Genomic DNA, 21622 nt, shown 5'->3' on the forward strand with positions numbered 1-21622 from the left:
TTCAAACCTGGAAGATACACGGATGTGTTTCTAAATGAGAGAGGCAGTGTATCATGCTCGCTGAGATAAAAACAGAAGCTGCCAGACACTGCACTGTGGCTTTATTCTGAGAATCCTTTGCCTGAAAACCGCTCTATCTTTTCTCAGTTCCTTCTCTCTCTCTCTTTCCCTCTCCCTCTCCTTCTCTCCCTCTCTCCTCGCTGTCTTTCCCTCTGCTTATTGTTCTCTCTCTCCTGCCTTTGATGCACATACGTTGTCACATTCCATTGACTCAAGCCTAGCCGTGCTTTCGCCAGGCAGCAGCAGCCTCTCCTGCGAGTTTTAGTCATGTGTGCAGCTCAGTTTGATCGAGCGTTCCTTTTCTGCCTTTTCACTCTTACAAAAGATTAAAAGGTGGCGTCACATCGCTCCCCTGTTCCTTCCCGCAGGAGGGACTTAAAAGGGACAACAAAAACTAATCACTCTCAATAAGCATTTTCTTACTGGAAAAAAAAAAAAGAAAGAAAGAAAAAGAAAGGGGGAGAAAAAAAAAAAAGGCGGGGGGTGGACTTAGCCGTGAAATTTGAGACCGGTGGAGAGGATTGGGCCAAGCTAGAGATGCTGCATGCTGCTAACAAGGGAAGGAAGCCTTCAGCTGAGGCAGGTAAGAGCGCCGATCGGAGGGTTTGACCGAGTGGCTTAGTTAAATCTCTGTTTTCACCGTTTTATAATTGAGAAAGGCATCCGCAGCTGAAGCCGATTTTTCAGTCGGCTTCCTTTTGTTTAACATAGAAAGTACCTGTATTAATTTTGATGAATTAGAGCATGCAGCCAATTCAATTGAAAATAGATTTGTATAGTAAATGCATTTATACTGAGTGATTTCTCCTCCGTTTTATTTAAGGGAAGCGATCAGAAAGATGATTTTGATCAGACTAGCACTTTGCATTATGTTAAATTCTGAACACCTAACAGGGGGGAAATAATAATCCAATTGATACTGTTTTTCAACTCCCAGCTTTCAACCCTGGGAGCAGCTAGCGTTTGAAATTTTTCTCCTGACTTAACTTCTGATGTGTTATACTAATTTTTCACCGGAGGTTTAAGCAAGGGTAGAGTTTTATTTAAGTCAAGCTGCTGGAATTTGTTTGGTTTGGATCTTTGTGGGTGAAGCGCTTCTTAGATCCTTCTATCTAACCTGTGTCCGGTTGATGTTTCATAAATGGAGACTAAGTGTTGTCCCAGATGAAAGATGAAGTTAAAACATCAGGTTAGGGCATGTCTTAGAAAAGGATCCAGTAAATAATTAGGATAACAGAATTATGACAGTTTGAAATGGGAGTTAACTCTGGAGGTGCTATTTGATATGCCGTTTCTGAATTGTGAGCAGCTCAATAATGAAGGGGACTAATTATCAGTCTCAAGAAGGAACTTTGCATGAGGACCCTAAAAATAGAATACTTGTGGATTTCTATTGTAAGTGGCTTTTAGGAATATGTCCCTTTTGTGCACTATGAATGGGAGTTTGGGATTATATTTGATGGTATTTCTCCTTTAAAGAGCTTTGGGATGAGGCTTAAAAGGCACACATCTATCTTAGCATTGAACAGACACAAAATGTAATAGTCTAATCTCCCAGCACCTGATTTTTGTTGTTGTTTTAAAGTTTTAATTGTTTGTTTTGCACCTCAGTCTTTGTTGATTTTGCATTCACTGCCTCTGCTGCTAAAATGCATTCTAGCATGAATGAACTGAGATTGAAAATGGGGGGAAAAAAAACCCTAATGAGCAGAGTTGCTTTTTTTTTTTTTAATTTAAGGATAATAGAAATCCAGTTTATATCCAGGTGTTTATCTAAGATGTAGAATGTTTTAATTCTTTTTAAATGAATTCTTTTGGATGGGAAAAGCTGAGTATTAAAAGTATACAAAATTCTGGTAAAAGAATGCTTCTCTGGAAGGAAATATAAAAAGGTGACTTCAATACCTCCACAAGGTTGGTCCTAGAAGGAACTGCTATACTATGCTATTATTAACTTCCGCAACCATATATGTGAGGATAATTTATGTATTTGTTTGATGATCACATTTTTCTGCCCGAGTTTCCAAACTGAACTGGCTCCTACAGTACCCTACTGTGGCTTGGTTTGCTAGACCATCTAATGGCATCTTGTGGGTGCAGCCCTGTGAATCCAGTGTTAAGAGGACATCAGGAGCTGCTGAATATTGGGGTGTGGAGACCAAACGGACCATGGGTCTGATCACACTTCATCATTCAGAGATAATCTCCAACACAAGTTCCCTGGGGAACCCCCTGATAACAGGTGTGGGGAAGCTTAATTTTTCTATCACGGTTTTAAAGAGAAGAGAGAGGTGCTATAGAACGTTTGGAGTATTTATGCTGGCGGTGGCATAGTTAGTTTTAAAAATCACATCAGATGTAGTTTTCTTCTTTTCTTTTTTCCACTCACATAAGAAACTTTGCAGAATCTTGAAGGAGCTCTTCTCAAATGCAATCCATTTTTTCTACATAGCTTTCTTGCCTAAAATCTTTGCTCTGGAACTCTAACTTTGCCTAGTGAGTGAGTGCTGTTATTCTGCCACTGATAGTGGTAATTATTTCTTAAATAAGTGGCAAGTGTTGAGCAGGATGTGCCAGGAGCAATATGTTGTCTGTATCATGTACGATTTTTAAATACATTGGTGAAAATAGCTTCTTTAACGTGAGATGATATATTTGAAGTTGCAGGTTATATATTTGCATCACTGAGCCACTGTCCTTCCCCTAGAGAAGTAAATAGAACTAAAAAGTAGGCAGAAATATTTCAGTTGTAAACTGGACGATATTCAGTGTGCACTTTTTAGGCAGATGGTAATCAAAGCTATCCCTCCTCAAACTAACTGATTCATAAATAGCATTTTTCTGAATTTTCCAGTAGATGTTGCTGGAGAGCAAAGAAAAGGTCTTTTTTTTTTTTTTTACAGGAAAAAAAACAGAGATGAAGTAGACTTATAAAAAAACCAAGGAAGACGAGCCTTCTCCCCAAACTCTGCTGATAGCATTTACATAATTTTCTAACTAATGAATTATATTGAATCATTCCCTTTTATGATGTTCTATAGAAAGCTACTAAAACTTGAGTTAGAATTTTAAATTATGAGATTGTTCTCTTTAGTCCTTATATATAATGTCTGTTTGCTGTTTTCTGTTTTCAAAAAATCAAGTTAACTGCACATTACTATTCAGAACATTTCATCCCTGAATGCTAAAACCCTTTAACATGCAAATATGATGTCAGAGGAAGAACTGAAATAGAATACCCTGAGAAGAGTAATGATCAAACGCATTATAAAAATATGCACCAGTTGCCAACACGTAATGAAATATTAAGAAATTAAAAGCATGCAACCTCTAAAGTAATAGAATTTCATTGCTCTGAGACTGTTTTCCCACTGAATATTAAGTGCTTAATAGATCTACCCGTAAAACAATCGAAAACCTACGTGGTTTGTCACTGAAGTTCTTTCATTATATGAGTTTGAAAAATTAGCCCAATAGGATTTTCCTCAGAATAGGAAATGTAATTAACATTGGATATTAAGTGCCAGATTTCCAAAGCAAAAACTACAAAGCTTGATGGAGAAAATAGAAATGCAGAGAGAAAGCATAAGCGCTAGAAGCTGAGAGGACGCACACTGGAACTACTCTGCTGGTAATCACTCTGATAAAATGACAAAGACGTCCCAGAGGAGCCCAGGATTCTAGTACCCAGACACCAACTGATGCAATTTCAGGCAACCCTGACCTCTATTCATGGGAATATTTATTTTTGGAAATGATCAATTAACCGATTTCAATTGTGAAAGAGAAGTGTGTTGTATGTGTGTAAATGTCTGAGTATGTATGTATATACACATATATTTTTATACACTTATGAATATGTCTTCCAGTTCTAGGGAGGCTTTAGGTATTGCAAAAGCACTCACAGACAGGACCAAATGGATAGCCTATATGGTAGTATTTTCGTGTTTTCTTACCTTAAACAGGCAGAACTCTTCGCTGGCAGGTTTTTCTTCTGCATTGAAGCACTTCTTTGTCAGTTTTCATTCCTGAGGTGTGAAATGCTCCATAGGATGTTTTGATTTAACACTCATTCATTCCTCTTTTTCTAGGAGAAAAAAAGCTTATATTTGGAAGACACGAGTGTCAGCTACTTTTATTTTGTAATTAGCACTGTAGGTCCACTGGGGTAAGGGTGTTCTAGATATTTACACTTTGATTCAAATACGTTATGTGCTTGGCCCATAGTGGTGGTGGTATTTTGTATGTTTTTCCCCATTTTTAAATAAAGGAAAGCTTTACAGTTTGGCAGGAGATCTCAGTTTCTTTTTCTGGTTTAGTTGCTCTTGGCTTTTGTTTTTCTTTTGAATGATAGCTGTCAAGCACTGACCGTGTACAGCGCACCATGAGCTAAAGTGTGCCAACTGTGACCTTCACCAAAACAGGAGTCCGTCTCCTCACTGAGGTTGTAACCTCTTGAAGACAAAAGATGCGGGCAGCACCTGCAGAAATACCTAGATGGGCTGGGTCCCAACAGGTGCTGAGGATTCCATTTCAATTAGGAGTGGAAGGTGAAAATGATCCTGACCGGCAGATTGAGAGGGATTACGTGGGAAGTAGTGCTCAAAGGAGTGACTGGTGCCCGGTCATTCGAGGGCCTTGAATGGCAGGTCAGGTTATTTAATAGTCACTGCGGAGAAGTGATCTGGAAGCATCCAGAAGGGGTATATGGAAAGACCTTGGCGTAAGAATGGAGAGGAATGAAAGAGTCCATCCTGTAGTGTTCTTCCCAGCCCAGAGACTTCAAAAGGCTTTTCAGAGAGGGCATCTGCTCTCCCATTAAATTGTTGTCTTAATGAGCTATTGACATGGGCAGGACATGATTTTACCTTTTAGGAATGTTGTTGAAAAGACAGCGAGAACTCCTCATCTAGAGGCTGGAAGCCAGTCAATCATCTATTGCATTCGCCTACGCACAGGTGGTAAGGGTGAGAAACATCGTCCAAGAAAGGGAGAACGGTTGTGGGAGACACCTCCCTGTCATAACTGTTGCAAATTCTTGTGTGCATTGTCGAAGCCCTGGCCTCATTAGGCAGGATTTTGTGTATATGCATTTGTTTTCGTGGTTTTTGTGTGTGTGTGAGAAAACCCTTCACTATTTATCAGAGATGAGACCTGTACTTTGGAAGGCATGTTCTCTCCAGACTGTTTGGGTAAAATCAATTAACGTTGTGTTCCTCTCTGGTTTCCTGATGTTGATTGGGACCGATTTTTATGACAGGAGGGTTTTCCATCTCTCTGAAAAAGATACAGACTATATTTATTGGAATTAATTGCCTCTCTGAATTTCCTGTGTTGTCAGTTACTTTCTGTAAACTTTGACTAACTTAACCTTGAGCTCTTAGATGCCTACTGTATTCGACTGATAAGCTCAGCTGTGGAGACTACTGTAACTATATAATGGAATTTTACATGTAAACATATAAGATGTTTTCATGCAATCAGTTGAGCTGCACAATGAAAAGGGGCAGCGATAATTCTTAGCACAGTAAAGTGGAGTGCCACCCTTTTCCTCAGAAATATTTATTTTACCAGCTTCGTCGGTAAGATAGGCTTACCAATATCACCTCCGAACCACACTAAAGATGCGTGTCTGCCTTGTCCTCCAGCCACTCTAGTGTAATTTGTTCCATTTACTTTTCAAAGCTTTTCATCTTCCCACTATTTTAATGCCATCAGAGATGGGGGGCTTCCCATGACATTCACACTTGACATTATCAAACACAAAAGGCATCACTCATACACTTGACTGCATTACAATGCACAGGGAAAAATAGATCCCAAAAGCTTAGAAAGTATTGTTTAGTACCCTGAATGTAGGTGGATTTTTTTTTTTCCTATTCCCTACAGCCTACCTCATTTGACTGTTTTGCTTCTGCATGTTTGCAGAGGATCCTGAAAACCCTAGCAAAAGCAGTACTCACAAATCTAAGCCATAACATCCATGCAGATTTATAATCATGGGAGGTATTTTTATTAATATGATGAAAAATTGCCACTATATTATTATTGTCTGTTATTTGCTAGGTACCAACCACATTTTTGATGCAGTACCAAAGTTGAACCTTGCACTGAAGCTGTCATTTCTCCGTTGACTTCGGTTCTTCTCCATTCTGACTGTCAGACAGCTGTGGCTGAACCTTGCCCTGACTCACTCATCTATGGTCATTGCTTGCCTGTGGTATTGCTGGGCAGGCCAGAGATCTATTAAAATCCATAGCAGACCTGTGTTTACCCATGAAATCCTGCATGTGTATGAGCATTTGGGGGATGTATTCATAAAGTTTTGATAAAGTTAAAGCAAGTTTATCTGTATCTCCCTCTGCTTACTCTTCTGAACCTTCTACTCAAAGACAATTTACCCTCCATATGTAAGACAATATTTGTGAGCTGAACAAACAGTGTTATCAGATTGTGGTGAATTGCTTCGGTAGTATTACATCATGCATTGAGAGCGTGTGTGCTGTAAAGCTCTGTAAAACAGCCAGCTTCCTGGTATCCTACAGATTTAATATACTTCTGCAGCCGAGTACTGGGGAAGGATTTCTGTAATTGGAGACAATCTAGCAGGGAGAACTTTTTAAGCCATTGGAGGCTGAATTACAAGTTTTTGAGAAATGTGACTTTATAGGCTTGAAACTAATGGATTGCAAGTATCTCTTAACTGGACAGAATCATAATTGCCTCTATAGTACCATCCTGATTATCCAGAGTTTGAATTTCCAGCACAGGGATTATCCAGGTTTCCTGTCTGACTCCTTTGTCTTCCTGTTAACTACCTGACGTGAGTCATTTCTCTAATTATTGGTACCTCCTCTGCTGTTATGGAAGGGCATATCTGAGCAGCAAAATCCGAACCAGTGAATCGTCCTTCAGAACAGCTAATTGTGCAAAAAGTCAGAGTGACTAGGTTTTTAAACCATTCACTCAAACTGATTGACTAAATTTCATCTGGGGCGGTGGAGGGGGGGTGCATCTTCCTATTTACAAAGGATGGTTTACTATGGCTGCTTGTATGCCAATGTCTTGCCAACTAGTTTAAGTATCAAAACAGTAACTTAATCAGTCTGAATGATATCAAGTAATTGGTTTCATTGTTCTGACTTTTGTCTTCCCCTTGCCCACCCACACCACCCTCCCAGTACAATCACCTTTTGGAATTAATCGGCTGGGTATTGGGAATAGCTCATATTTTGTAAGATCATTTGGATCCAGTAGGTGTAGCTTCCTCAGTGGTTCTGAGTTCTGTGTGGCATGTTCCTGTAACATTAGGTACAAAGATGCAATGTATCATATCCTGAATCCTAGTATTGCTCCAATACCAGTCCTGCATTTCCATCATTAGCTGACTGCTAGTTCAGCCTTGGAAATTATTGTTATTTTTAAGATTTGATCTCTACAGTATTTGTACTTCTCCAGAGGAGTTTAGAGATGTGAAAGCCAGACCCTGGCTAAAATGGTGAAAAGATAGAAAGCGGAGTTGCCCTTTTCAGAGACACTATAATCACAGGATAGGCGCACAAGTCACCTTCTACATTCTAAGTTTGCAAAATGAAGCACTGGGTTCTAGCTGTTGGATACCACTACAGAAGCAGAATTTGATTTCCTCTCCTATTCTAATACGTCGTTTGTGGCTTTGGGCATCTTCAAAATCCTGTGGTCATATCTGCTGCTTTATTAACACTACCTCATCAAATAATACACTCTTCTCTTAAACCCTTCCTATTTGACAGACACACTTGTCCACAAATAATTGGTTGCACTTTGAGGTCTGTTACCAAAATTCACAAGATGTTTCTATTTGTAAATGTAATATTCAATGTAATATAAGTGACAAAATATATACCGTGCTAAAGAGCAGAAAGTGGTATTATCTCTTGATACTAAAAAGTATTCTGCTCTTGCTAAATTAAAATTAAGTTCAGTAGAAAGCAGTTTACTGGACATTTTAAAATGTATAGGTGTAGCAGATAATGTGGTATAATGACAATTAGTTTTCAAACATATTTTAAATGAAAATGCAAATAGTAACATAGTACACAAAACTGAAAATGGGAAACCTTGGCGCCTGTTAGAAAAATCATTGACAAAGCTCATCACAAGCTGTGTATTTGCAGGAGATGCCTCTTATCATTTCTATAGGTGTGTAGATACACGAGTATGTACATATATACATATATAGGGAGAATTATATGTGTGTGTCTGTGTGTGTACTGAGAGGGAGAGAAGAGGGAAGGAAGGAAACGGGCATAAGGAACGGGCATATTCCTGTAAGCTGTTGTATGGTGGGTGTGTATGTGTTTCTAGCTTCCGTTATTAATTTCCCATGATGTGACAGGCAGTGCGCTGGGGGCCAGGGATGCAAAGACGAGCAAGATGTCATTCTTAAGGTGTTCCTAATCTACTCCTAAATTGGAGAATATTTTAATGTTGAATGCTTCACTCACAGATGTATTTAACAGTTGGAGATGTTGAGAAAAAAAACGCAAGATCCAAGGACTACAAAGTCATTTGAGCCTTTGCTTATGTATCTCTCGGCTTTCGCTATTTTGCTTGGTCGGGTGAAGAGTTGGAAAAGAAACACAGGCAAGCATGATATGGCAACATATCACATAAGGTGATCTGATCCCCTAGACCAATTTAAAAAAATCTGGCCTCATGGAATAAAATTCTGGTTTTATGGAAAGACAGGCCAGAATGTCTGCATTCTTTATTACCACTTAGGCTGATTCAGGTCACAAGCCAAATATAGGTTCAGTTTGCCTGATATAGAGTTTTCTAAGAATTCTATACATCATTCATGCAAGCTGAGAAAACAAGGCAAGTACTGCCAACATGTGTAGAATTAAACATGTACACAGAACGTCTTGTTTGAAAATGTAGGTAAACAATCGTGCATACTTCTCTAGAATTAAATGGGCTTACATGAATAAGATCCTTTTATTTTAAATTTCATGGTGTTTGTGGGGTATGTGTTTTATGTGTTTATACTTGCATATTGTATGTGATTTATACACACATACATATAGTCTCTAGAGGTCAGTAGAATATAAGAAATGGGCAAACATTCAAGTCTAGGTGAGACCCAGCAATTTTGAAGATCATTTTTCAAGTGGTAAAATGATGATAGTCAACTAATGACATTAGGAACTGAAATCATTAATCAGCGTTAACAAAAAAAGTCATGTCACTCTTGTTCCTGAAATGAATCTAATCTATTTGTTTTAAGCAAATTTCAGATAAATGAACATTTACATGGCAAGAAACTTGACAGAAGCCCAAGCTGTAATTACTTTATTATGGTTTATTGTAACAGACCATGATTTTCCAGAACCTTTTTTGAAGAATTTTTTTAATCTTACCCAAACAAAAAGGTAAATTGTTTTTTAAGCACTTCACTATTCCATCCAAAATAGTATTTCCTTTTCAGTTGCCAAACCTCTCCTCTCATCTCTTAGACATGGATGTGCTGATGATTTATACGATGTGATTTTATTTGTTCTTTTTCAACTAAATGTCCCTGATGTTGGAAAGCTTGTTACCAAATTGTGATTTCATTTTATATTGCAAGCTAAAATTGTTAAATGGTTAACAGTCCACAAACTGCTGCGTAATTGAGCATGTTTACCAAGTTTTTCTCTGGGAAAGTCATGCACAGAAAGTAGAGAAAATGGTGGCATAGAGCTTTGAACTGTTTGACAGTGGAGTTGTTTGTACCTCATATCACACCATCCCATGGAAGGCAAAACAGTGCAGCAGGGCTTCAGATTTCATTCAAATTTGAGAATGAATGATTATCTTTAAAGCTGAAGATGTATGCATGGCTTGGAATATAACATATCTTGCATACTAATACCACTCACACTTAGAACTAATCTATCAATAAACTAATCCCATATCTGTCTATTTACATTATTGAGGACAGCATTCTTCGCTCAGTTTTCTTCCTTGGTGAATCCTAAACTAGGGGTTGCAAACATGAATGCTCAAAAAGGAAATAAGGCAGTCAGAGAGCTCGTGGACGCCTATGGAGCAGTGAAGAAAGCATTACAATTAAACACATATATGTGCAGGCTAAGCATTTTCCGGAAGTGACCATATGCATTTAAAAATTTTTAGGGGTGGGCCATGGTGGTTCAGCAGGCAGAGTTCTCTACTGCCATGCCAGAGACCCAGGTTAATTCCCGGTGCCTGGCCATGCAAAAAAAAAAAAAAATTTGTTAGGCTTTTTCTTCAGTCATCACCAGGAAATCGCCGTTAATATTCAGTAAGTATTGATGGAGCACTTCCAAAGGCTATTCTACTCACTTTGCTGTTGTTATAAAATGAGGAAGATACAATGTATTTCCTGTCCTCAAGAAGTTTACAATATAATTGATGCTTCCCACCAATCATCTCCCCCTCCTCCTGTGCCTGCATCCCAAGCTTCTACCTTCTGTGTTCCATGCCTACAAAATTCCTTTGAGTTCTTTTAGCTTTTGTGCCTTTATAGATGCTCATCTTTCTTGCCTTCTATACATTCCAGCTTGTCCCTAACTAGCTCCTATTCATCTTTTAGGTTTCAATTTAAATCTCCTTTCCTCCCTAAGTCTGAATCTGTAACAATGCATCTACCTTATCATAGCACCATTCTCATTTTATATAACTGCTCATTTAATTGTCCATATTTCACATAAGCTTTCAAGCTCCAGAAGGAACCATGTGTCTAGCTTGGCCACTGCTGTATAACTGGTGCCTAGTAAAATACCTGCAAGCATAAAGCTTGTTTAGTCAATAACTGTTAAATGAATGTTTATATACATAAGTATTCTCAATGCATTGATAAATTTAAATGGCAATGTTACAGCTTCAAGAATCGGGAAAGGATTAATGACGGTGTTTGGGCTCCAGCCTTACTCAAGGGTAATTAGCCCCATGCGTTACCTTACGCCTCTCCTTCTTTACGCTGAAAAAGATCCAGTTTCCTAAGTACTAAACAGAACCATCCTCTTGAGATGGTGGGGCCCGTACATATTGTAACTATTGTCTCCTCCTTAGTCTCTGATGATGTTACTTGTGATGAAAGGTAGACTTGTTTTGGGGTAAGCTTAAAAGAGATGACTCCCTCTCTCCACTCCAGTAACTGTTTTCAAGATGTCAAACCTTGGGTATCAGGACTGCTGAAAAAGGCTGTGACTGCGTTTTGCATCCATGAATATAGATTGAATGCTTACTCGCATTTTGTTAGGAACCAGAGATTCAGAGTCGATGAAGCAGAATAAATATATATTGATTTGTTTTTAATTGGGTCTATGGGATCAGGTCACTTTATGTAAGGATCTTCTGCCCCCAAGTCAAACTTATTTGTATTTCTTTTCCAACTCTCCTCCTTTAGTGTTTCAGTACGCTCTTTGAGTTCTGATTTGATAAGATCTAACTGTCCTTGCTTGTTGGTGATCGAAAAGGCCCTAATTGGTACTAATCCTCCTTTTAACACCCCTTGGCTTAAGTTAAATGTAAGGTAAATAACAATGTATTTGCCTTATTATAGGGCTGTTCTCATTTTATATAACTGCTCATTTAATTGTCTGTATTCCACATAAGCTTTTAAGCTCAGTGAAGTCAGGAAGCATGCTTCTCACTGATGATACAGCAGTAAATTCAAGCTTTTCCAGGTTCCCACAGCATCAGTCTGCATGGAAGGATGTATTTGGACGACCAAACAACTTCTGGTGCATGGTGCTGCTGTCAGGGAAACCGTTTCACTTCCATTTGGGTTTTTGATTGGCCATTTTAGTTAAGGCACACCCTCAGCATAGAAAATTATTCCCATATTGCCCTGAAATATGGTTGAAATGGATGTGTAATTAAGAAGTGAATTGGCAGGTTTTAATCTTTTATGATTTAAACTGAGCTGCTTTCCATGTATTGCCACCTCTTGATTTGTAAATTTAGGATGTTTGGTGAAAAGGTATAAGGAATGTCCTAGAAAGAACATTTAGCTATTTTATCTTCTTCTTACTATTATTAATTTTTAAAAATTTCCTTCTGGCTTCATTATTTAACCCTGTGTTCCACGTTGTTTATTGTAGTTTAAGTTATGAAGTTGAATATTTTATAAAGTGTATAAGATGGGAATACCCCATGCATTTATATGATTAAAGCTATTTGGAATGAGGTTAGTGTTCAGAAAGAAGCGAAGTATGGTTTATAAAACACAAAGGGCTGGCTATTATTCTATAAACCGGTAATACTTGCTATCTCTTGTTGGTGATTTTCTTCTTAATATTGTATCCCAGAAATTAAAGAGAAGACCATGGAACATTAACAATTAACAAATTATTTTCTTTATTTTTGTTCAAAATTTAAGAACTCATCAATCAAAATATGTTCTTAAAAATGCACTCTCATTTTTACTACACAAAGTTACAAGCAAACTTACAGCTATCCTAGAAGTTATATAGATGACAATTTGATACAAATGTTAATCAAATTATAAAATGATTATTTTAAGTTATCCTAATAAGTAATAAAAAGCTGGTCAATTTTCTGCCCTCCTGGCAATATATATATTAGACAATTTGATTTCGCAAATGCAATTTCCATCTCTCTCCTTCTTTCTTTCCATTCTCTCTCAAAAGTGTCCTATTAAATCCATTAGTACAGTTTACATAGGAACTCTTAATACCAAGAATTGTGTATTATATTTCTTCTTAGATAATAAAATGTACTTAGGAAAAAAAGAGAAATAGTTCTTTTAAAAATGGAATATGCTTGCCATGAGGAAGTAGATTCAATTTGTGAAGAATCATAACCACTTCATGATATTCACAGAATCCCTCCTTTTCAAAGTATTCTGACATGAATAGTCAATATGAGAAAAAAATAAATTATTTAAATTTAGATGTGTTTCCTTCACAAAAAAAAATATATACAGTTGAAAAGAAATAGATCTTTGACTTTTTGACTCAGGTTTACTTTGGAAGATTGAAAGTGCTCATGGATTCGTTATTATTAAATTGGTAATTGTTGAGCTCTGAGGAGGGGGCGCAACATCTTCAGTCTGAGCTTATTACAGTGTAAAATATGGATTGCCTCTACCCTAATGGCCTCGGAATCCTATTACCATCCCATTAGAGAGTGTGGGATTTTAGTAATTCTGTTGTTGTTTCCAGTGGGCAGTGAATATAATGGGGAAGGGCAGGGGTTAATGCAATTCATCTCTTTTAATACTTGTAACTCCCAGTCCCGTTTCACTCACTGTGGTTTCATTAGGGTTTTTTCCCCTTCTCTCTGCAGCTTTAAAGCCAATATCTTTCTGTTGTCCTTTCCCAACCAGAAGAGATCGGGAGAATAATTTGGAGATTCTTAAGGTTTAAAGAGAGCTTTAGTTATTAGCTTTTCATAACTGAAGATAAGTAAATAAGGTGTTGCATAAGCTTGTTGTGAAACAGGCCGGAGCTCAGAAAGGTTTTCAGTGACTGTCGTTGTGCCAAGAATAGTATTGAAATAGCTCTTCAATCAAGATCATTTATAAGGCCTTTTGGAAGGAGGAGCATGAGACAAGTGGTTCGAGTCGATGCATGCCAGTGTTCTGGGTAGAATGTTTCCATGCGTTCATGGAGACAGCTGTGTCCTGGGCGCTGGTGGTGCCAGGAGAGGAGTTGGGAAGGGTTTCAAGGTTGATGCACATCAGATTCCTTTAAAGAGAAGTTTACGAGCAACAGTTGCTTTCTTACCTATCAGGCATGCCCAGTGAATGTACACGTCTGATTCTGTGTCTGTGGTTTTATTCACGAAATTTGTTTTTAGCTAATACAGCTTTTTTTTTTAAATAAATACGAACATCAGATTACTTCTCAGAATGTCAAAACAAATTAGTTTCCAACAGTGATGCAGTGAAAGGTGTAACTATTTTTCCCTTTTTATATGTCAGAAGGCATTACTAGGACAGGAAAATTCCCACTTTCCTGCTTTACCCCTTGAGCCTGGCGGTTTGCAGGGGTTTATTTAGTGCAATGCCCAAGGCTGGTCACCTAGAACTCCAGCACCCGGCTCTGCTGCCATTAATGAGAATCACATGCTGAGATCCAATGAGGAAAATAAGCTCCAAAAAAGGCAGGGAATGGTAAGAGGTGATCAGATGATTTCAGCCTGCTGAGAGTGAGAGGTATTCCCAGGGTTTATTGTTCACCTTCTCAGAGAATTAAGTTTCCGTATGTGTCATCATAAATGAAATAAGTGTGCAACATAAATGCAATATGAAAATGTCTATTGGATAACATGGTCGAAAGCTGGTGTTTGAGGGGGAAGAAATTTCCTTGTCTTTCTGATCTAGATAACTTGATTGCCCACCTGATTGAAGCTAAAAGAATAAGCCTGGTATCAGGTTGTACTTAGATATGGTGCCTCGGTATAGAATAGTTTATAAATTCCTTGAATATCCATGCACTGAGTTTCCTGAAACTTGAGATATCACTTATCATATTTTAGACAGATTGCAATGATAGGACTTCTTTCCATCCATTGGGTGCATTGAGTGAAATTCACTTTGGAAGGTGATTGTATAACTACAGATGCAATTAGTTTTCATTCAAATGAATTGCTATGAATAAGTCTTGTTAACGGCTATTATTTCCTTTTGATCCTCAATTATGAGCTATCTTTTCAATCTATTGCTGTTCCTTCAACTACTTGAGAAGCTCAAACAAAAGTAAAATAATATAAAATAAAACCTACTGTAGGTACATACTGGTGTAATATTTAATCTCTTAAAAAAAAATAGCACATACACATGAGAGAGTTTGCAAAAAAATACTAAACCCCTGGACCAGACACGTAGAATCACTGTAGAATTACTGTTTTGCAAAGGACAATATGGGGGAAACTGGTAACTCAACAAGTAGAATGTGGACCTCTGTTTCTCATTTATGATTAGGTTCCATTTAATTCCTCTTGTCCCTATGTTCTTGGAACTTGCCTTCTGATCTATCAAGGAATATGAAAAATCAGAGGACACTGTGTCTGCTTAGTGAAAAAAAATGATGCATCCCCTTTTATCTTCACAAAGCCTTACCCTGTCATACATAGTCTCTGTACAGTGCTCCTTTAACACTTGTGGAATTATCAGCACACCAATAATGAAAGTTATCTCCTCTTTAGAATAGGGTGTTTTGTTTTGTTTTCAGACTAATATCAGAATTCAAAAGTAATGTATATTGTGCCGAGGAACACATCGCATACTGAATATCATATTTTATAGCATAGTCTATCACAGGCTTTCTCGGAAAAATGCTCTCCAATAAGTTTATGATGGCAACAGAAATTAGCCCATTATATTTAAACATTTATACTCTGACTATAAAAGTAGAGTGATCCTTGCAGAAAATTCAGAAAACATTAAGGAGGATAAAAATCACCCATAATCCCCCCAATTGTTTTTTCCAACCTAATTAAGTAAATGAACATTTTAAAAATCAGGATTTTGCTTCTTGCATTTCATTGTTTTATTGTGGGAATTGTCCCATCACTAAATAGCACCCAAAAGCATTGCATTAATATTTCACTAAAAGTATATGCTTTAAATATATCATGCTGTGTCATGACTTTTTAAAAATATCTTTCATTGTTTTTTCCAATTATAAAACTCTGTGTTTATTATAAACTAATTTGAAAAATAGAAAAATGAAAGTAAAATCATTTTGAAATGCCACAATATAAAGATAAACACTTGATAGTTTGGTGTGCCATTTTTATCATATCTGGTATATGATAATATATTGTCATATATAATATATATTTGACATTATATGATATATAAATATATGATAATATATTTAATTGTATTAATTATTTCTATTGAATTTATGTAATTGAGGTATTCACTTTCCACTGAATTTTCTGCTTGTTTTATTTTTCTAAAGATGTTGTATTTTTAAATTATATTTTTAAGTACTCTTAATACCTTTGGTACTATTTTTTAGAATGTAATAAATTGCCATTTGTCATATTCATTTGCTAATACCTTACCCTGATAACTTTTGGGTTTTTTTTTTTAGCATAAAGATATGTAAAATGTTTATGTAGTAAGAGCTAATATTTTAGATATCATGGACATTCTCTTTTTTAAAAAAAGAAACACCTTACATGGTCAAGTAAGGTGTTTTATACTAGGTGTATTATATTTTCTCCTAGTAATTTAAAAAAATAATGCTATGATAATATTGCGTTCTTTAATCCATTTAGAAATCTGTTTTTAGTGTGAGGTGAGGATCTGTTTTCCCAAAATAGTTCTATTAGGTACTCACCCATATTCTATACTCAGTTGTTGTTGTTTTTTATGAAATAGTATCCATTTCAGGCTTTCTGCTCTATAACATGTCCTTGCATTTGTTTTTGTTTTGTTTGTTTTTGCCCTATTACTGCACTCTTTTGTTATTGTAAATTAAGTAAGTTTAATATAAGAGAGGGAGGCCCTGGCGGGCCATGGTGGTTCAGCAGGCAAGAACGCTTGCCTGCCCTGCCAGAGGACCCAGGTTCGTTTCCCAGTGCCTGCCCATGTAAAAAAAAAAAAAAAAAAGAGAGAGGGAAGCCCTCCTCTTTATTTCTCTTCTCTTCAGAATGTCTTGTTAACTCTTATTTATTCTTCCAGATAAAGTACAGAATAATTATATCAAAGCAATATTAAACACCCATTTTAAATGCATATATTCATAGCATAGAATGCATAGGAGCACATATTTATAACATAATTTTATTAAATTTCCATCTTGATTATTCCGTTCTATTTGTAAATGTGTGTTTAGAAGTGGGGAAATGTTGCCATGCTGTAACCATATTTTTCTCTTTAATTTGATGTTCTGTTTAATTTGGTACTTTTTCTTTTTAGCAGTAAAATATTTCTTCCTTTTTAAACATGTGGGTTTGGTGTTTTGACTCATTTCTCTTTCATTCATCTTAAACAGATATTTTTCATAGATTTTCATGAAAAGTATCTTTTTTATTTACATACAGTAATGCAGAAAATTTCTCTCACATCTAGTTTCTTTTCTTCTTGAGAAAATAAAAAATGTTAAAAAGTACTCATAATATTCGTCTACTGAGAGCCAGATTACAATCCCCTGAAATGTAACTGCACAGAATTGAATCCTGATCTAATGTCATTGGTTTTTTATCCATGAGTGTGTTAGCAGTAAGTACACTGAGTAGGCTGAAGAATTCTGAGTGCTCCAGCTTTCCTGCTAAGAATCTCCACAAAGAAAGTTTTCCTTGGAAAACATTTGAGAAATAATTCATATAGTATCCGTTTTTTGACATTTCACAGCCATTATTATCATATCAAAAGGTCTAACAAGTTTACAATAAAACCTTGTGGATTAATTTGAACCCATCTTCTCCCAGATTTAATCAGCAACCCACCATTTGCTAATTGGGGGGAGTGGGTAGATTGTTTATTTGATGGTTTGCATTTTGATATGGGGTGAGAGTAATAGCAATTAACCAACCATGCAACGTATGTTGAGTTTTCAAATAAGATAGGCATTGTTGCAATCAACTTAAATTCCCAGTGAATCCTGTTGCTTTTAGGTATAGAATGAAAGATAGTTCTACTTACATTTTTGGAGACAGATTGCAGAGTTTTTTCTTCACTGACTGATTAGTAGGAGTTGTAGTTGAAGTAAATAGTATGACATGCTCATCGTACCTAGTAGCTCTATGATTTTGCAAATAAATTAAACTTTTTTGCAGTCTGTAAAATGGGGACAGTATCTTGCAGGAGATTCTGAGGAACAGAAAGGGTGCATACAAAGCCCTTAGCACAATTTCTACATAGTGTTGCCACTCACAAAATGTTGTTGGCATTACTGTTGATAATCGCTGACAACAAAAATGCATAGGATATATTCCTGGCTCTCAAGCACCTTTAAGTGGTGCAATAAGAAGTAACAATTTCATAATGCTTTGCAATTTAAATGTATTTTAATGTACACCATTGAGAGGAGAAACATCCAAGCTAAGTAAAGTAGAAGAACAGGAAAAGTCTGAAGGAGTTGAAATAAAGTGCTGCAGCCGTCCTCGGGAGGCGCCGATTCCACACTGCAACTTGCACCGATAAAGATGAGAAGTCATCTCTTTACCATGAAGACTTTATCCAGGTTGAGCCCTGAAGGCTGTCACACAATTTGATGAAACCGAATCAAAATCGCATCAAAGTTCAGTTCTTCAGCTTGAAGTGCTTGCCAAGTGAGGCTCCTTCTCTGGTAACTCTTTTATGAAATGTGATTTTAAAAGCATCCCAAAGTTTTAAGTGCCTTTGTGCCGTGTTGATGTCTGATTCATCAATAGATAAACATCCTGCGACTGTTACTGCAGCTGTTTTCATCCTCCTGGAAGCAGAGCCTCAGCTCAGCAAGAACGATGTGGAAATGTTGGTAAACTCCTTTATTACTTAAAGCCTAGGCTACTGTAGTTCTCCATTTGTGGGTCTCCTAAACTCTGTTATTTATTGGATGCAACTTAATGGGATAAGGAGGCCTGGAATCTTCCTGGCTTTTTGTCACCTCAGCATATGTAGAAACATCATTTCAATCCTTGTGTTGGTTACCCGTGAAATTTTACATTAATTGTGATGTTGCTTTACTTGGACAAATGGCGTATCAAAGATGGGATTTCACTCTGACTGTCCAGTTAACTTGTCTTTCACCAGACCCTGTGCACTTCCAAAGGTTTGAACTTGGAACTCCTGATATGCCCCATGAGCTGGAGGTGGTGTATTCAAAGTTATGTTGACTAGTTTTCACTTTCATTGTATTTTTTAAAAGTAAACTTTTTTTTTCTTTTTTACTTAAACGAAATGCATATCATTTATAAATTTGAAAAAAACAATTTTTGCTTTTACATCATAATCTTAATACTCCCAATGAAGGGGAAATATCATCGAGATATTTTTTTCTACACACAAACTATAAATGTCTCATAAAATGAGATTAATATCACACCTATTTAGTAACCTACTTTTTTTTTCCTGGCATGGGCAGGCACCGGGAATCGAACCCAGGTCTCCGGCATGGCAGGCGAGAACTCTGCCTGCTGAGCAGCGGTCGCCCTACCCTAGTAACCTACTTTTTAAATTGGTTATTCCAGAAGGCTTTTCTATTTTTTAAAAACTTTATTTTATTAACGACATAGTATTTCATGTTATAAAGTTGTGATGTATTTAATTCATTTAGCAATCATTGCTCGGTCTGCACATGGACCTCTGTTAGTTTCTTGCAATAGAGTAGAAGATGAAACAGAGTCCATACCTCTGTGGGAATAACTCCCTACTCTTGGATATCGGAGGTCCTCTTGTTTTGGTGCTATTGTAGGTAAGAAGAGTTTGGTCTTAATTGAATCACTCAGGAACATTTAATCTAGCCCTTTCCTTCATTCATACTAAGAATGCATGTGTTTAATAAAAATGGCCATAGCCTTGGAGAAACTTTCAGTGCTCTGCTCTCTTTTGTAGATCTCCTTCTTATAATCATGTCCCCCAATTTAATCATCTTTTTTCTGGCCATAAATTATGCCATTCCCCTTGGGCCACTTGAAAAAGACTTCATTTGGACTGTCTTTGGGGGTTATAAGTCCTATGCTATTTGTCAAATCATCCTTCGCTAGAAGCCTAGCCCAAGAGTATGGGACTCTGCCCAGTCCCATTGCTTGAGGCTTCTGCCTGTCTGGGAAGAGAAGTTGGGAATTGAGAGTTAAATTAAAACTGTGAGTGTTTATTCCTCATTTACACTCTAAATTGGGAATTCGCCTTTAGATGATTACACAGACGCTTTATTCTTTCAGTCCGTACACAGTGTTCATAGAAATGTCGCTGGCATTGTAAAGGATTCCCTGGTTACAACTGTATCTTTTAGGGTTTAGTCATCAACCATCATTTTAGGTCTTTGCATTACTTTTCACAAGCATTCCTGGAATGGGTCATTACAGAACAAGAATATTTGTTATTTTCTTCTTTCTCACCTCCAGGAGATATGCCTATTGTTGCTACATCTTGCTAATCATATCACACAAATATCAATGGGTGGCAACCACAAAGAGATTTAGAGATAACTGTGATCCCTGTCTTTGCTGAAATGTGACACTTCTCATGGGTCCCTAGACTTCCTTGCTCATTCGTTAAATCGCACATCCGCTGACTGATGGAAAAGGAACATTGCATAAAGTTGAAACAATTTTTAAAATATGGAACTTAAATTCTTTAAATGTGCTAGTGGATTAGAAATCTGGCTTGACGCATCCACTGCTAAAATTAAACTGTATTATGATCATCTCATGCACTACCAGGTGCTCGTTTCTGTGTCCTTCTGTCTTTAGCCAGCCAGTATGGAAATTGTATTTCCCATTGATAGATAACATCAGACTTCACACCTTAATGCAATATGTGGGATGCAAACTTGAGAAAGCACATGGTATTTTATTTTAATCTTTAAAATAGATAGTCTATAAAAGTATAATGCTTAGTCTACCCCACATGGAAGGGTAGTGATTGAATATGATTCTAGAAGCCAGGGTTGTCATGAAGCAGGTATATCTCTTCTAGATATTGAATATCAGATCACATCACGTTATTCAGTGTATAAATAGTGTTCGCATCCAGCTTTCCTTCCATATAGCGATTTAATTTCCACGTTTTATTTAATAAAAATGACAACATTCTCTAAAGCCTAGATTCCAACTTGAATGCTTCAAAAGTAATTTTGAATTTGTGGCATGCCTCAGTTTGGGTTTTTGTTTGTTTGTTTGTTTTTTTCTTATTTGAGTCAATGATTCAGATAGTAGGGAGAAAAAGAATTAGGCACTTTTGTCTCTTCATATAAAAAGAATAAATCATAAAGCAGTGATTGCCTGTCTTTGATCATATGTTATCCTAGATGACTTAGAAGAAAATCCGATCAGTTCACCTATTTCACACTATTTTTGATACGCCAAAGCCCTCACAATTTTACTTACAAATATATATTAGGCAGTGAAAGGCTGATTTGCTCTGGCAGTTGGAAATGCATTATGTTTGTTCTGACCCCTGCTCAAATGAAAATAGAATGGTTCCAAATCTTGGAATGATCCCGAAACTAAAATTACTCATTTGAAACTGCCGGGGCTGATCGGTGCAAAATCGAGAAGCTCTTTTTGACTCCTTCATTTGGAGAACATCGATTTCCAGGATTTAAGATAATCATCTCACCTTATTATCAGATAAATCTTTTACATGGGCAGCTACTATCTCTGAAGACATTCTCTCACTTATTAAAAAAGGGAAAGGGAAGAAAAGGTACCAGGAGACTGGACAAGCAAAAATGGAATTAGTAAAACTGAATCAAAAGGCCATATGAAATAAAATTACATTTTTATCTCTTGGTCGTCACTTAAAATCACAGAACCTCTAAGGTGCTACAAAATCTCTAGTGCAAGGCCAAGTTTTGAAGAATGGAAAAAACTGAATTCCAGAGAGTCAAAATGACTTCCTCAGCAAATTAATGATTGAATCTGGTTT

The 21622-nt window shown here is 36.9% G+C and overlaps 1 protein-coding gene across 4 annotated transcripts in view; it reads left to right on the plus strand.

Moving 5' to 3' along the window:
* Nucleotides 1-309: 309 nt before the first annotated feature.
* Nucleotides 310-21622, plus strand: part of TENM2 (teneurin transmembrane protein 2) — a 652889-nt gene continuing 631576 nt past the window's right edge. For all 4 annotated transcript variants that reach the window (XM_077137592.1, XM_077137593.1, XM_077137599.1 and 1 more), the window contains exon 1: nt 310-643. In XM_077137592.1, coding sequence (XP_076993707.1) covers nt 598-643 — 46 coding nt within the window. In that variant the 5' untranslated portion in view covers nt 310-597. The remainder of the gene's footprint in view (nt 644-21622) is intronic.

The sequence above is a fragment of the Tamandua tetradactyla genome, chromosome 20, assembly GCF_023851605.1.
Source record: "Tamandua tetradactyla isolate mTamTet1 chromosome 20, mTamTet1.pri, whole genome shotgun sequence".
NCBI lineage: Eukaryota > Metazoa > Chordata > Mammalia > Pilosa > Myrmecophagidae > Tamandua > Tamandua tetradactyla.